The following is an 18,285-nucleotide window of genomic DNA, read 5'->3' as shown; positions in this document are numbered from 1 at the left end:
AATTGACGGCACCAGGACAACATCATTACCCTAAGGCTTACAAATCAAGGTGACATTTTTTTGCTGGGTAGTGATGTCTTTCTTCTATGAGATTGTCTTTCTATGGGATTTCTGTCAAGTTCATCACCCTGACTGCCTAAGTGTAATAATACCCAGTAAACACAGAATTTCTTCTTCCTTAGAAGTGTTCAACACAATCCAATGTGGATTATTAAGTTTATGTCACTTTTTATTAATTCATTAAAATGATACCCACTAAATAAACAAACAAAACCACCTCCAAATTAAAAAAAAAAACCACCAGAACAACAACAAAAACACCAAAACCAAAAACACCCACAGAAAAAAAAAACAACAACAAAAAATTTTAAAAAATCAACCCGTCAAACCAAACCAAAAATCCATAATCCATAAGAAATGCAGTAATTGTATGCTATTTTGCACTGATTCAATTTGCTGGCAAACTCAAAAAAAAAAAATATTATTGTTCTGCTTCATCAAGCTAAAACAAACATCCTCTGAAAGTTCATCTGTCATATATAATAACTTAGCTTGCTGAGAATGCCATTTGCCCGGGTAGGAATATGGCAATGATTTTGGGTGCTTACTGTTGTATCAAGACTCAGAATCTTATTTTGTACAATCAATATATATTTATGACCAACAGACTGAGGCTAAGAATACCAAAAGCACTTACAGAACCAGAGAAAACCCTGGAGAGATCTTTAGGTGTCTAAAATCCTTTTAGGACTCTCATTCCCATTGATATCACTCAGTCCAAGAATTACCAAGTGTCTGAGAAATACATGTGAGCAATACCATTTGTGAAAATGGTATCTTTCAGACTGGGGAGACACAACATTGTCCTACCCATAGCAGATGAGATACAGAGGCAATGCCGGATAGAATCAGCAGGAAAGCATGACAGCAGAAAGTACAATTTTTCCCTAGTTCCAGCTGCCTATGTACATGTATGAACAAACAAACAAAAAGAGAACTCTACTCTTACATCAAGATTTAAGCTGCTTCCCTTCACTTGCTTGAGAAAGCATCTAAGCAAGAATGTGGCCCTATGAGATGACCTGAATGTAAAAAGGGCATGTGATATTGCAGATTTGAAAGCTCTTCTTTAGCAAAATACCACTGAGGCCTCCCAAGACAAATACTCCTGCAATTGTCAAGTACAAGTGATCACAGGAAGAGTCACAGAAAGAAAATTCTCTGGAGTAAGTACTACTAAAGCCATCTCTCTCTATATATATACATTGACACAGCTTGAGCTCAAACAGTGAATAGTCAATTCCTGAAGTAGTATGTAAGTTTTCAGCTGTGGGACTATTGCTGAATATAACTGGAGTCATGCTGGCAAAATCCTATCAACATTTCAAGGAAGGAGAATCCCTGCTAAGATGCACTTTTTTGTGCCTTAAAGCTCTTGTGAAAACTGTTGGATTGGCATGCTTCACATTCAGTGAATGCTTTTGTCCATAGACCCAGTTCTGGCAGAGGAAGGTAAATCTCACTCTGCAAAGCTTCTTCAGTTCTGCATTTGGCATTACAGGATAGTCCATATGATGAGTTCATTCTTCCCTGACTCTTTCTGCTGAGGTTGATAACAGAAACATACATTACTGTCAGCTCTGGGTTACAGTGGGATATATCCACACAGGTTATCTAACAGACACTGAACAAGAGCAATTTCCAGGCCCTATTTAATTTCACTTCACGAACCAGGAGTTCAGAAAAGGAAAGCCTGTTAAACAGTTGACATGCTCCTGGTTTACCCAGCTAACCTGAGCTAGTCTACAGAGAATATACAGCCCCAGTAGTCACAACAGATTGTATAAATGTGCCAGAGCTGGCTTTCACACAGGTAGTTTGAGGATGGTACCAATGTAGTCATGGCAGGCTGGAATTCACTGGAGGCCATTAACCCCAGACACCACAGCTCGTGCTGAGCTCTGTATCACTGCAGTGTTGTGCAGCACATCTCTGAGCAAATCACTTGAAAGCTCACCCAGATATTTCTACACAACCCTCAGCAACACTTGTAACTAGGTGCAGCCATTCCCAGAGCTAAAATGATCCATGTGCAAATGAAACAGTGGAAATAAGTCCAAAAAACAGTGAATCAGAAATCTTACATCTAGAATCTTCCAACTGGAACTACAAGTTTACAGTGCAAAGTTATTTAGAATTTATGTCAACTTTGAGAATATTCAAATCAATCCTTTAATATTTCATATGTCCATCAAATCCTTTTTCTTTGTCTGAGCTTTCCACTAATCTTTGAAATTTCCAGGTCATGACAAGCACCTCTTTGCAAGGCATCTCTTTTTAAAGTTTTCCTTCTTCCAATGTAATAGAACAATGGACAGTATTTGGGCAAAAGGAATTGCTTGCTTTTCTTCTGACATGATAATATCTGGACCTCTATTGCTCTTCCTATCATAAAACAGTGCTCTCTGAAGTGGCTCTCAGCAGAGATGCTCCTCACACCTGATCCTGAGAAACTGCCCAGTTGCTCTGCATTAATGAAAACAGAGCTCTTCCCCGCTGATTGGCATGTGAACTGCATAACGTGTGCAGAGGCCTGGGACATTCCTGAACATGGTGAAATAAAAGATGGTACTAGATCTACAGTAATGAAATAATGAAATCTGCACTCCAGCATAGGGTCAGACAAACTCCTTCTGGATAATCTTATTAATAATGTTTTATGAAGCCAGGGTAGCCAACTCATCTAAGAGACTGCATGGAATCACAAGATGTAAATATGTTCACTGAAAAGAGAAGGCAGGGGGAAGACCTACTTAATGAAAGAAAGAAAAAAATAAACTTATAAATAATAATATTAAAATGTTGCTACTAACCTAGGTTTCTATTTTAAGTCAGAATGAACTGATTACTCTTTCTTGGCACACATTTCAAAAGATTTCTTTTAAAAGAAATGTTATTTTGTTCATTTCTCTATAAATATGTGTTACTTTGTTCCTTCTCTGTGATTCTGATCTTGTGTTGCAGAAATTAATGGAAGCTCAGTTGTAAATATCAACAGCTGTAGTCTCAAATACAGGTTTAAACAATACCTATCTCTGTGGCTACAGAAAGGACTCAGAATCCATTTTAACTCCTTTCTTGTTCATCTGAGCCTCAGACATTCACTTTATTTAACAATTCTGCCAGTTTTTCTCCATAATGTTCCTTGTTTTACTGTCTGAAGGCATATGCAGGACTTGAATTATAAAGCAGTTGGACAACCATGACATAATATTAGAGAGCAGACACTGATTTATGGCTGATATGGAATTATACACCAAATTATACATGGGACACAGGTGAACAATGGGATTTAGACAAATAGGATGGCTCAATGATAGGGACAAATTACAAAAGAAATGGTCAGGAGTTGGTATAGATGTCAATCAGCAACATGTCAGAGGCACTGATGCAAACACCCACCAGATCTTGCACAAATGAAATTTTCTTTTTAAGTATTTCCTATTTTTTACCTCCTTACAGTTCAATTCATTTTCACACAATGTGTGCAAAAGATTATTTTGAAATTAATTCCTCCATACTGACTCTCATCTTCAATGTTCCCATCAGTTGATCTGTTGCTCAGCCTCCTATCCCTCTCCTTCCCACGTCTCCTTTCCTTTGGGGAATATCCTATCTTGAATCCCACATCCTAAATACAGAAAAGAATTTGTGTTTTTACTGCAAGACATCCTTAATGTACTTCTTGGGTGTCTTGCACAAGCATTTTTCTGACAGAAGTTATTTGTATATATAAAATGACTGGAAGAATGGGAGGGGAATGAGAAGTCTTTGCCAGCCTAAAAAATAAGCATCTCCTAAACTGACTGCCTTACTTTTTTAGCAATACATCCTGCTCTTTGGTGCAGGATGTTCACCGCACTGTGAGGAGCACCACATGGCTTTCACATGGGCTCAGACCTCTGCTGACATAAAACATGTTGCAGGGTCAGGGCATGTGATCTTTCTCTGGCTTCTACCACCACCAGTCATGCTGAGCAGAGGTCTTCTACAAAGTCATCCAAATGAGACTGTATCCACACTGAGGAACTTATCCATCTAAATTGAATCTATCCCAAATTATATTTAACTTTGATAAGTCAAATTTATATTTTAATCAAAAAACAAGGAATTAAAGTCTGTTATTAATAGATTGTGTGTGTGTTGCCTCACATAAAACACACCTCTGAAGTGTGACAGAAACCAAAACTCTCAGGGGTATGAAGCCAAAGAGTACAAAATTATTTGCAGGGGTACAGATCCACAGAGCTGAAAAATTCCCCCAAATGCTTATTTTTGGATGTTTCCTATAACCAGACTGACCAAAGGCTTTAACACTTCAGACTGCTCCATCTGATGGGATATCACTGTCTGGAAAGGAAAATTGCTGCAGTCTGAAACTTACATGGAGTAAACACATCCTTCATTTTAGTTTAACATAAGAGGGAGTATGCACATGTGTTTATGCACAGGCAACAGGCAAATTCACACCTGGAAATAAAAGGAATTTTTACACATGCTCCTGCTTTGGCACCGTGCATGTAATTTGCATCTCTTCAACAGCTGATTTAAATTGCAGTGTGAGAGTTTATAGCAGCCTTCTGAGCAGGCTGCTCTGTTGTTTTATTTCTTATTTAGGACTAATACTTTATCAGACATAGTAAACAGTGCAAGAAGAAATAGCAATTCTGATACAATAATTTCATAGCCTGAGACACAGACATAAAAACAGCACATATTGGGAGTGTAGTCCTTAGAGGCAGCCTAACTTAATGAGTATTGATCTGGTAAATTTTAATCCTAGGTTTTTCCTGACTAATTATGTCAGATTAAGGAAAGCATTTAGCCTTTTCTCAGATATATTTCCCCAAGGACAAAAGCAAGATAACCTGTAGTTGTGTTCCTGGCATGGAGGAGCAACAAATTTTTTCCTGCAGCATGAATCAGTTGTGTGTTGGTTACCATTCTTTAAAGGAGAGTGCCCACAATTCAGCCAGTCACAGCTCTGCCCAGTTGCTTCTCTGCAACCCTCGGCTTTGGAGACACAGAAATACACAGGTAGAGGTTGTTATCTTTTGGAAAAGAGCATCATTCTGCTACTGTGCTTCCCTGGACAGCCCACTGTTTATTACAGCCAAAAAAATCTCAGCCCCATGGCAGACAGAAGGCGGTGCAGTGGCTGCTGCTTCAGTGCAGAATATCCAAGCCCTTGTGGAGGAACCATGTGGTCCATAGGGCAGAACATGATGCTTCAGCACAGCAGGGTTCTACATGCAGAGAGCAAGTGATCTGCAATGGGCTCTTTGTCTGCCCTCCTGAAACTGAGATTCTCAGCGGGCTTGAGGTACCTCCTTTCAGGATCCACTGTTCAGACCACTCTGCACCTTTCAACTTTACACTGAAAAATCAGTCAAGAATTTCAGTTTTTCCTTCTAAAATACAATCTGTTCTGTGGCCAATAACAAAATATGGAGAGATTTCATGCAGAAAGGTCCTTTCTAAGAGCTTCTATGACTGTCTCAGATTGAAGGGATGCTGACTTGCATCTCTTAGGCTACAAAGCTGTGGATTTCTAGGAAAATGGGGTGGGATAGACCTCACTGCCTTTTATTCAGAGGAGGTAAGGTTCATCCTAAAGTGCAGCAGTGGCTGCTGCTAAAAATACTTCTATCTTAGTGATTGGGGTAATCATCAGGAAATGTGAGAGAAGTGCTGTTTCTCAAACCCTGTCCTTACAACATTTTCTGTAACAGCCACATCAGTTGCCCAGGTGTATTGGCTACAACAGGCACTTCTGTGCATTTCATCAAAGTGATCAAGAGTAAAGGCTCTCCTTTCTCAGACAAGCAGCTACATTGAAAGGTTGAAAAGTCACGTTCCCTTTGCAATTTTTTCCTGGCTTAGTCAAGTTTTAATTCTTTGCTTCAAAATAGACCTCTCATAACCATTTATATTCCTTTGGATCATATAGAAAACTCTTTAAGCTGAGGAGAAGCTGGACCAGAAAATATCCTATGTATTGCAGAGGATGGCAGACTACCCCATTTGTTTGGGTGTGGCAGCACGGCATGTTAAGTGATTACAGATCCACATTAAGAGGAATCTTTTTCCTGTGGAATATAAGGCAGGTTCTGAAATGCTTGGTCCATACAGGGAGATGGAGGTGGAGCAGTGCCTCATCAGAGAGTCTAAATTTGGATTAGGAGAGAGGTGGGTGCTCTGTGAAGCAGACTGGGGCAGTTCTGTGCATACTTGAGAGCAAATCTGAGAGAGGGTGCCAGTGACACAGCCATACTTGAGAGCAAAACTGAGAGAATCTGAGAAAATTTAAGTAAAACAGTAATGTACTGCCAAGAGTTACAAAGCAGGTGGATCAGAGATTTCTGGAGAGCAGGCATGGGGTTTGTTTGTGGGCTCATATTCCACCTAAGTCCTATTTTAAATGCTTTCTTCTTTTATTGACTTCTTAAATGCTAACATTGAGTTGATGCATATGAGGTAATCATAACACCTTCATTCCCTAGCAATACTTGAGGATTGCTGGTAGCTGGTACAGTTCAAATAAGCCACTAGGCTGCTCTTATTTAACCCTCATAAGTAACTGAATGCTTGGTGAATTGCACTGCTCTCTCGTGTACTGTATGGCTTAGATCTTGCACAGTTTCCAGTATCAGAGCCTTTATATATCTATAAATTTAAATTTATATATCTATTTAAATTTAGAATTTAAATCATGGACTTGGTGTTTATGACATTGACAGGTCATTATTTATGCCATACATATGAAGGTGCACCCTTCATATTAGAGTTCTGCCAGACCCTGTACCACCCTGTCTGCATCATCTGGGGGGCTCTTCTCTGCAGACTTAAAATCACACATTTCTGTGAAAGACAAAAATGCATATTCGGAAGCTGAACTGTCACATACATTTTCAGATTACTTAATCAGAGATTTATATGTACCTACAGTCAAGAACCACTCCCACCTCCCCCTCAAAACACACACAGAGAGAGGGGGGCAGTAATGAAGAAGAATGGAAGTTTGGACAGGAAAGGACCTGCAAGACGAAAGGACTTCCCCTGAAGGCTGAGGTGCCACCACAGAACTACTTCACTGCTCTGGAGAATGAAAAAGAAAGACTTGTCAGATCAGGATTGCTGCTGGAACTGAGTAAGGCAGCTCCATCTGGTCCCTGTGTAACCACCTGTGCAGCTGAGAAAAGGGGACTCTGGGTGACGAGGTATGGAGGGAGGAGCCATGTGCTCTCAGGAGAGGTGAGCTGCTTACCCTTGTACAACCATTACCTACTGCTGCTGGTTCACGTGGGTGCCAGTGACACAGCCAGGAGCTGCCTGAGGAGTACCAGGAAAGATGGGAGCCCAAGCATGGTGACAAAGGACTCTGGTGCAGGAACCTCCTTCATCAATCCTGCCAGAGCTGCAGTCAACAGCTCAATGTCCAAGTCCAACAGCTCATATCAGTATTGGGACTGGTGCTGCTTTAATATCTTTGTCAGGAACATGGACAGTGGGACTGAGTGCACCCTCACAAGTGTTCCTGTGACACAGCTGGATGGTGGTCAACACACGGGAGGGCAGGGATAACATCCTGAGGGTCCTTGAGAGGTGGGCCTGTGTGAACCTCATGAAGCTTAACCAGGCCAAGTGCAAGGTCCTGTATGTGGGGCAATGCCAGTTCAGGCTGGGCAGAGAAGGGATGGAAAACAGCCCTGAGGAGAAAGACTTGGACACGGCCCAGCAATGTGTGCTCACAGCCCAGAAAGCAAACCCTGTCCTGGGCTGCATGAAAAGCAGTGTGGGCAGCAGGGAGAGGGAGAGGGAGAGTAACCGTGTAAAAGAGATTTGCAGATTATAAATGCATATACTTATAGTGAATTTAATGTATATGTTTTTATATGTTCTAAATATAAACTGCATGCTTTCTAAAACAGCCAAAACACAACAAGATCTTTAATAAGTGACCCAATGGCCTTGGCTTCAACTACATAGAAAATTTAGGTGTGAATATAACACTGGATGTGATAAAAACATTACACTTATATTAGAATATAATCAAAACAATAATATCTACTCCTTTGATATGAAAGGTCTTTGGCTCTGCTTTGACATTTGTTTTTCAGAAATCCCCCCTGCAGTCTGTGCAGTAGCAGAATATTCCATTACAAGAGCCAAATCTATTGATATCTCTCAATTAAATGGTTCTGAATAAAGGCAACACACCAATACAATACAGATGACTGTGGCTAAACATTTATATATAAATGGTTCTGAATAAAGGCAACACACCAATACAATACAGATGACTGTGGCTAAACATTTATATATAAACGAAGACCTGGACTGATCCTCAGCTTAGATGCTAGACTGCATGGGTTAGCTTGTGCTTTACCCTACTGCATGCTCACAGACTTTCTGGCTTGCTTTGGAAGCAACTGGCTGTGGGCAGCTCAGAAAGAGCCCATCCAAGGGATGAGCAAAAAGCCAAGCAGCGTAGCTAATAGGGACCCCATTTGTCTAGTCACCTAGACATAACCTAACTAGCCATGCAACTCATCCAGCCTATTCATGTTCTGAGAAAGAACCTGAAATTAAAGTAAGAGAAGAAGAAGTGCAAGGTCCACAGCCTTTTTTTTTCCCTAGCAATTTTAAAACAAACACAATTAAAAGGCTCCTTCTGCCTGAAAAAGTGCATACCTAGGGCAGAGACTGAGCATCATTTCCTTAGCTTCATTTTTGCAGTTGAAGGAAAATAAACCAAAACCAAATAAATACCATGTCCTGTGGGTAAGTATCCTTATGCAACATCTTGCTGTGCAATGAGGTGTGTGTACATGGCTTTATCTGAAAACGCTACAAAGTTTTAGATGTGTTTCGAGACAGAAAATAAAACAGAAGCTTACCTTCCTAATAATATATGCTTGGACTTCTCAAGCAACTATATTTAGGGAGTGTAATGGTCTGGCCAGATCTGAAAAGTGCCCCATTAGTTGCCCTTTTCCTATAAAGAATCCTCATCCCATGCCCTAAAACTTGAATGCACCAATAATGTGCCCTTTCTTACTACACACTGCTCTGCCTGAAGAAGATTTGAGCCTCCATTGGACTTGGCCCTCTGAGACTTTGAACTTGGCTCTTTGTGAAGAATAGCCCAGTACAGGATATTCACCACATCTGACTTCAGGGCCAGTAATTATTACCAACTGAAGTGTAGTGGGAAGGTTGTTAATCACTGGAGAACAAATTGCTACAGTCCCACAACTTATCTTTGGTATGTTTTTCAACTTTTATAAGTTTAGATAAGGGTCAACTTTTGCAGACAGATCCTCTTATCATGTGCATGAAAACTGCTTTTATTTGTTAAGCTTGATGCCACTAATTTCACCCTTAAATGTCCTTCAGTGTTTTCCATTCATGTTTTTTAAACATTTCATTACTGGTCAATTCAGGGGCCACATAAGTAAGCAATGGGTTTGAACATATGGGAAAACCTGATCCTTGCTGCCAAGGAGTTAAAGTATTAAAGTGCATAAGCCATTTCCTGTAACAGTTGTCAGGCTAATTGTCAGTAAATTACTTAGTCCATGTGTTTATTATTCAGATATAAACCCACAGACTCGCATGAAAATGGCATTACACTGCAGTAATCACAGACTAATCTTTTACAACTACGGCCCTACACTCCAAACTGCATCACTAACAAAACAGCAGCTTTTGAGCAAGTTAATTCACACTGTATTGCACATCCAGTCATAAGGGTAACATTAACAGGCACTATTGCTGCACACCTTCATGTAATTCCATAAAACTCAGAATAATCTTTAGTAATTAATGATTCAATCAGAAAGACTGAATTTAAAACATGGAATGAAATTCAATGCAAAGAAAATCTTTATCACCGTCATTGTAAATGTTTTCTATACCTGAAGATAACTCACTTCTGCATTTCTTGGTGGCCAATTCCCCTGCTCTGTACCCAGGGCATGACAGCCAGCCTATTACTTAAAGTATTTGGCATAATAGACATATCAGTGCCTAGATATAATGAAGTTTTTTCTATCTGATAATTTCTAGATTGCATTTAGATTTTTAGTGGTGGTAGATGATGAAAGTGTTAAAAAGTTGAATTTAGTAACCTCCGAAGATCAACACCTGCTCAGAAATGTTAAATTCAAGTCGGCTCTCCATTAGCCCTACATCTCATATTGTAATTCAGTTTTAGATTGATCCCTTGTATCCTGGCATTACATGCAGTGCTCTTGAGCCTGAGCTGAATGTACACTAAGCTAAGGTACCACTTCACCATCTCTTGTTTCTAGCAAGGAGAAAGCACATTCTTGGCTAGTTTCATAACTGAGGTACTCTACACTGCTATTTCTGGCTTTTATTTAACTTTGAAAGCAATGTGAGCACTGGGGAAAGTAAAAGATATTACTTCTCTTGTGTTTTACTATAAAAAAATAGAAATTTAATATTAATAAAGTAAAAATGTATTGTTCAAAGCTCACCTTTTATTATATTTCAGAAACCATGTTCCATTGATGTTATAATTGAAGAAGAAGCTGCAAATCAACTCTCAGGACCATGAGCATACATTTGTTGTCAACAGAAAGACTCTCAGGGACTTCAGGTAGTACTAGATTGCAGTCTTCATATTTACATTTAGAAGTATTCCCCTCTGTGTCCTTACACAAATTATTAGCCTATTCTAATTCAATGAAAGATAAGTGGAAGATAAAAAACTATGCATTAAATATCTAACTGAGAGTGATTAAAGAAGGGCAGTTTTGAGAGCTGTCACTCTGGCACTTCCTTCTGGCTTTTCATCAGGGACTTATCCCCTCTTAGAGTCTGGACATTTTGTATCCATCCACTTGAAATCAAGAGGAAAAAGAAATATGTTTTTCTGCGTTCAAATAATTGTATAAGACAGAACAATACAAAAGATAAAATATCTTTCATTATACAGTACTGATGGAAAAAAAAAAGCACAAAACCAAAAACAAACCACCCACAAAAAAAATCACAACCAAAGAACCCCTGTTGTTGTTGTCTAAATGTTTACATATCCACCTGTTGCTCTCCCACTATCTTGAATTTTTTAATTTGCAGGAACAAGATAGGAAAAAGTAGTCACTAATGAAGGAATGCTTTATCTGGATAAAGCTCCTTGTTCCAGTAAGTAGCATTTTCCTCTCTCTTTAGAGTGCACAGCCTTTATTTCAAAAATTAATCTAAGAGCTGCTGTTTTCCAGTAATTCAAACTAGTCATAAAAGTATATTTAATTATTGTATAATCAGTGGCATAAGACAAATGTGTTCTACTCAGTTAAATTTCCATGAAATCAGACTTTTCTGACACTTTAAAATCCCTGTAGTGGACTCAGAAAAAGCTGTGTAACTGGCCTTAAGCAGAAAAAAATAGACAAATGCATGAGTAGAATCAGAGAATCACAGAATGAACTGAGTTGGAAGAGACCATGAGGATCATCAAGCCCAATTCCTGGTCCTGCACAGGGGCCAAGAGAATCCCACCATGTGCTTGAGAGCATTGTCCAAATGCTTCTTGAACTCTCAGGCTTGGTGCTGTGAACACTTCTCAGGGAAGCCTGTTCCAGTGCACAACCACCCTTTGGGTGAAAAATCTTTTTCTAATATTGAACCTAAACCTCCCCTGACACAGCTTCAGGCCATTCCCTCGGGCCCTGTCACTGGTCACCAGAGACAAAAGATCAGTGTCTGCCCCTCCACTTCCCCTCGTGAGGATGTTGACCACAAGGAGGTTTCCCCTCAGCCTCCTCCTCCACAGGCTGAACAGACCAAGCGCCCTCTCAGCCACTGCTCAAACAGCTGCCCCTCAAGACCCTATGAGGAGAGGCAGTGGCAAAACTATCTTGATTCACAATGTCTTTTCTGAAACAAATATTATCCCCAGACTAAAATCAAAACCAGATAGAAGATTCCCAGTTTATTTATCCCTACTATTGCTCTCGTAGCCTCTGATGATAAAAATTTCTTTCCTTAAAATGCGTAAAGTGTTATGGATCAGGTACTCATTCAGCATTTCATACATTCTTCCATTTGTATGATTTTGAATATCAGTATTGTACAATAGGCCTTACCCCCAAAATTATCTTAACTATATATATATATATATATATATATATATATATATATATATATATATATACATATAAATGCTAAAAACCAGAACAATTTATTGTGGACACAGTAAAGACTCACAAAACATAATCTTTATCATACTAAGTTCAAGCAAAATAAATTTATTTTGACTCCTTGGCAGCTGTCCTCATTCTCTAAAAGGAAGAAGCATGTAATACAAAACAATAAGTATTTTTAATTTTTTTTGAAACATTAATGAGGCTTGGGCAACTAAAACATGGATGTTGACTAATAAACAGAATTATTAGCTGACAAGGCTTTGACTGATGATGTCAAGTTCAAAACTGCATTGCTTAATTCCTAGTTCTAAACTCTGAGCACCAAAATACCATTCAGATGAACATAGCAAAGAACAGGGAGAACTTTCAGGCCCCTCACCAGAAGACTGAGAGCTCTGGGAGAACTCATGTAGACAAAATTATGAGAAAGAATTGAAGATCTATTTACCAGTTCAAACTACCAAAAAATACCATCCTGCTCTGGAGTGTGACTTAATAAAAAATCAAAAACAAAACTATGGCAGATATTACTGGGAAAGCCCCAGTAGGGTCTCATATGTGTCAAGAGGCAGAAGCTTCACTTTGGGAATGCAAACAAAATACAGGACTCAGAGGTGAGACGTATCTGTCAAGCTGAGTGTGAACCACACAGGACTGTGCACCACACAATACCTGCTCTATACTTCAGTGTCAGGGGAGCAAAGCCATGAACCTGCCTCTTTGTGCTTTCCTGAAATGGTTGTAGACACATACAGGGGAGCAGCAGAGAGCTGTCTCTAAACCATGTATGTACATGGGACTCTTGCTATTACTGCTTTTTATTACTGAGATACAAGAGATGAAGATTTTTTAGTGCAACCCCCCCACCCCCCATTTAAAGAGCAGGAAAATGTTCTTAAAGATTGATACTGTGCTCAATTCAGGCAATTTCTGCCTTCATTTGCATTCTCTAAAATTTCAGTAATACTCATGCAAATACGCAAAATGACTGTAAGAGTCTAGTGCAATATTACTTACTATAAGCTGATGTGGACATCAGTTCAGGAACTCAATAAGCGCTTTGAAAAATACTCTGAAATTAAGACTTCAGACTTCACTGACTCAGTTTTCTTAATTTGTCAGCTTTCAAACCTTTGGATCTGAAATCCATACTGGTTTGCTCCTTGCTCAGGCATAGGAAGCAGTCAAAAAAAGGCACTTTGTTCTAAATCTTGTAATTTGCACATGTGGAACAGAGAGAAGAAACTGATCTTTGATCTAAATTTAATTAAACACTTTTCTTATTGACATGTGAGCTTCTTCTCTCCTTACAGTTCATTCACTGGCTAAGAAATGATTATTTTTTCCAGCCATTATCAACTTTCACAGTACTGCTAAAAAGGCTTTATACAGGAAAAAATGCATTCCAGTGGCCAGAGCTAACAGATATGAGTTGCAAATGTACATTGTCATGAGATTTGTTAAGGGAGAAAGCATTCTATCAGTTTTCAAAGTAAAACCTATTCTGAGCTTTAAATTGGCATAGAGGAGATGATTTTGGTGGAATTAAAGGACTCTCCCAAAATGCTAAATGTTGGCAATGGAAACTTCTCTCCCAACTCCTTTCATAGAAAGCCACAAGATATTCTGTGCTCTCTTCTTTATGGATTTACAGGGCTACAGCACAGAAAACTTGCTTTGAGTAATAATGTTTGCAAAAGAAGCTTCCAGTACACAGCCTTCTTTGTGCTGGGATGGTGGTGATGATGTTCCACAATTCAGGCCAAATTTTGGAAGAAAAGGGGTCTGTCATGGAAGTGGCAAACAAAATACAGTTTCTATATTTTATAGGGATCTTGAGCCATTTGTTCTTATCATTCATTCAGCATTTTCAGGATAAAATCTTCTCTGTATATTCCTTGAGTTTCCCCTACCTTGGGGAAGAAGCTTTTACTTTCTTCAAGTTGAAAGAAAACATTTTTTTTTCTTCAGACACTCCTATAAAGAAGACAGTATCTCAGCATGAAAGTTTTAATGATATTGTCTTTGTGGCTTAAAAATTTCAGGAACAAGTCATCTCATTTGGTTTTAGTCTGAAGCCCATATGCCTATTCACAACATTAAATTAGTAAGGTCTTCAGAAGTATTTTCTGACAGCTGAACACTGACAATTCATGTCAAAAGAGGGTTTTCAAGCTCTGGACCCTTATTACCTACACTGCTCTGTCTTCTAGTCCACCCGACGGATCAGTTGCTTTCTATGGCACTATAACACTGGAAAAGTGAAGTTGTTGGAAAACCAGAGATTAAAAACTCCTCAAAACCTATAATTTATCCCAAACTTTATCAATTAATTAATTAGAAGTCTTAGAAAACTTACCTTTAAAATTTGGTCTGATTCTAGCATCATAACCCGATGTCCTTCCCATCAATTTGTCCAAAAAATCTGAAGGAGACAGGGTCTGTGAGGGGGATTTTCCAGCTCTTGAATCATGTTCTTTACAGAAAGTCGTCCTAAATAAATTATTATCCAAAATTAGCTAATATTTAGCTTGTATTGTATTCAAGTCATGGAGAAATTACATAACTAAATAAAATTTTCTCAACTCAGTGAAGGTAGAAATTAATGTTTTTAAAGAGCAACATACTCTACCTTTCATCTGAAAACTTTATTCTAGAAATAAATTCAAGTTTCAGGTATCATGCATGAACACAATTTTCTATTCAGAAAAAGTCTTAGCTTTAAAAATAAATTCATTACATTTTTAAGACTTTAGAAGATTCAATTTACTCTTCACCTTAATGTGTAGATCCACCTTAGAGTGATTTTGATAACCTATTTTATATCATTCTTTTAATTGCATGGATGCTGTTAAAATGTTATGTTAACACTGGTTTAAGGTGGTCTTAAACTTCCAAATAACAGCCAACAACACTTAACAAGCAACAGTGAAAAATATCGGATTTGTTAATGGTGGGAAAGATACAGATGAAAAAAAAATGTAATTGTTTTTTAAAGATGATACCCAAAAAAGGTTTAAATCATGCTAGTCAGTGTCTGGATTCTTTCCCAACATGGCAAAAAGGGTTCCAGAGTCAGTCACAACTGATCTTAGGGGGGTTTCACCCCCACTCCAAGAGCACTGAATAATAAAATTTAGTATCACCAGGTGGTATTCATATACAAGTTCATTGAACACGTCTGTTTCGAGGATTTAAGAGAAAACTTCTGGTATGATATCATGTGTGTGAAATGCTGTGTACACAGCACATTACATATTGCAAACATATAATATATTGCAGAGGAAGGCAGCTTAGGAGTTCCCCATGGTTGTTCCCCAGGGAAAAAGAAAATAGAATGAAAACAATCATATTTGGTGTGTAGAGACACAGATTTAATAATAAAACATTATCTTAAGTCTTAAATAACCAATTTCATTGTATCTGTTTCCACTGTATCTTTGAACTACATTGAAAGTAATTCTGTCTCTGACTTCTTAACGACTGTTTAAATATATGCCCAAAGGGAGCCTCTCCCTTTCAGGAGTGTTTCATGGGGTATTTTCATGCATCTACATCCAAGTATGAAAATATCAAACATACATGTGCTCATCTATAATGAAAAGAAAATACCAAATCCTCTTTTGCTACAAAAGATAAACAATTTGCCAGAATCGTTAAAAGGCAAGGTGATAGTAAATTCTCGTGGTGTGATTCCACACATTTTTTTCCGGTTCCATTTATAGGACGCAGTTGCTTCCTTTTGCTTTTGTCAATGACAGAGTACCATTGCAAATATTTTTAATATTTAATACACAACAGATGAGCTATCCAACTCAAATAATGAAATAATTGAGACAAGAGAATAAAAACTGGAAAATTAAAATATTGCACTTGTTCATATACTAATTACTTCTGTTTTCCTTCAGAGCCCACTAGTTATGAGTCGTGTTGTGAACCCAGGCTCACAAATATGAGCATGTTTCACTCTGTCACTATATGTATACCTCATCACTCTTAGAAGAACACTTCTATGTGTAGATTCATCTGTACGTGCAGATGCACAGCAGCATTCAGTCCAATAATGAATCTCATCTAAAATGCTGTTCTGGTTAATAAGACTGTCCTGTTTGCTTAGTTCCACCACAAAGTCAATAGCTGAAGCAAAAGCTCATAAAATGTTAAAAAAAATCAGAAACATTGGGACTTTAAGTGAACACAATACTAGTCTGATCCAGGGTTTTCCCAAAATCAGAGGGCTGGTTCTCTAATTTCAAATAACTACATCCCTGACAAAACCATACAATCATTTCCAAAGATTGAAGAGGAGGGAACCAAAGCAACTTCCTTAACAACCTTTGCCAGGAGCAGAGAATTTGCATTTAGGAAGAAAAGCTGAAGAAAATGTTCCTAGCTGTACTGCTATACAGTGAAAAAAACCCCACATTTTTGCATCAGAAAATGGAAAATAGATCACCCAAACTTGAGATTATTATTTTTTGTGTTTGTTACCAAGCAACGAGTCTCTGAGTGTAAAAGGAATTGTCTATATGGAATGAACACAAAACATTCTCAAATACAGCAAACAAACTAGGTGATTATGACGTAGTATCATTATAGTTATGATTCTCACGACCTTTTGACAAATATTATTACACAGTGGTATCACCTACCTGAAGTGGTTTGTCTCTAAGAAAAATGCAAACAAGGTTGTCAAAATTTTCACTAGCTGCCGGTTCATTCCTCCTGCTTTCTGTGATGATTTGGAAATATCCCAGAAACGATTCCAGAGAGATGCAGGGAAAAAGTAAGCTGCTGCTGCCTAGATTTCCAAATTCAGCAAAAATTTAATTTTCTTGACAATCAAGAAGAGAAGGTCTGGATCTCTACAAAGTGGGGGTAAAAGAGAAGTGCCAGTCCTTGGAATCATGGTCAGGTCAAGCCTAGGCTCATCTCCAGCAGTCAGCACAAAAGAGATAAGGTATCAGACACAGTCGTTTCCCCGACTTGCTTTTGGTGATGGAAGGGGAAAAGAAAAAAAAAAAAAGAAAAAAAAAAAAAAAAACCAAGCAAAAAGAAGAAAAGAAATTGAAAGAAAGGGGGAAAAAAGGAAAAGGAGAAAACCCAACTATGCGAGGAGCATCAGGCAAAAGAGAACAGCGCTGAGAGCAGTTCTGTTGTCGATATGTTTTATTTCCCTTTCGCTGGAAATTAGTATTTATGAACGGTGGTGGGGCTACTGGGTCGCTGTGCTTGCCCCTCTTTGGGTAGGGAGGGAAGCGTCGGCGTTGCCGGGGAGGGCGGCAGGGTGTGAGGGAGGGGGGCAGCGGGGCGGGCGGGAGCGCCCGGATTCAGCGCTCGGACAGCTCCGCGCCCGCGCTGCGCATGCGGCGGGCGGGGGGGCGCGGGGCGCCCGGGGCGTGCGCGGGGCGCGGTGCCGGGGGCGGGGGGCGGGCGGGAGCTGCGGGCCGTGGGTGCCTGCCTGCCAGCGGCGCGCTGGTGCGGGGCGCTGCCGGGGCTCCGCGCCAGCGGGGCTGCGCGAGTGCGGTGGGGGTGTCGGCGGCGCGCTTGTCGCGCGTGGGGCCGCGGAGCGGCGCCGCCAGCGGGGCGCGGTGCGAGTGCGCGCTCCCGCCGCTGGGGGCGCTGGCGCGGCGCGGGCGGGAGCCGCCGCCGCTCGCCGCCCGCGGGGCTGCGCGGGGCTGCGCGGGCTGCGGCCCTTCCCTCAGCACTGCGCGGAGCTGCGCGGGCTGCGGCCCTTCCCTCAGCACTGCGCGGGGCTGCGCGGGGCTGCGGCCCTTCCCTCAGCACTGCGCGGGGCTGCGCGGGGCTGCGGCCCTTCCCTCAGCACTGCGCGGGGCTGCGCGGGGCTGCGCGGGGCTGCGGCCCTTCCCTCAGCACTGCGCGGGGCTGCGCGGGCTGCGGCTCTTCCCTCAGCACTGCGCGGGGCTGCGCGGGGCTCGCGTCGAGAGAAAGGTGCCAGGTTCTTGCCGGTGCTGCCAGCCGCTAGGAGAGGCAGGAGACAGAAGCTGATGCACAAGTTCCACCTGAACATGAACAACTTTCAACA

The 18,285-nt window shown here is 40.3% G+C and overlaps 1 protein-coding gene across 8 annotated transcripts in view; it reads right to left on the bottom strand.

Annotated features, from left to right (window-relative positions):
* GLRA2 (glycine receptor alpha 2) overlaps window positions 1-17,467 on the bottom strand; it is a 119,732-nt gene extending 102,265 nt beyond the window's left edge. For 2 of the 8 annotated variants that reach the window (XM_031503770.2, XM_031503768.2), the window contains exons 1-2: window positions 16,892-17,292; window positions 14,599-14,732 (exon numbers count right to left, since the gene is read on the bottom strand). In XM_031503770.2, the coding sequence (XP_031359630.2) occupies window positions 14,599-14,732; window positions 16,892-16,959 (202 nt within the window). In that variant the 5' untranslated portion in view covers window positions 16,960-17,292. Of the gene's footprint in view, window positions 1-14,598; window positions 14,733-16,891 lie in introns of those variants that run through there. The other 6 variants (XM_031503776.2, XM_031503775.2, XM_031503777.2 and 3 more) reach the window with 5 other exon arrangements.
* Between the last annotated feature and the right edge of the window lie 818 nt (window positions 17,468-18,285).

Source organism: Lonchura striata, chromosome 2 (genome assembly GCF_046129695.1).
Source record: "Lonchura striata isolate bLonStr1 chromosome 2, bLonStr1.mat, whole genome shotgun sequence".
Taxonomy (NCBI): domain Eukaryota; kingdom Metazoa; phylum Chordata; class Aves; order Passeriformes; family Estrildidae; genus Lonchura; species Lonchura striata.
Note: the sequence above shows the minus strand (reverse complement) of the source record. Positions and strands in the feature narration are given on the sequence as shown.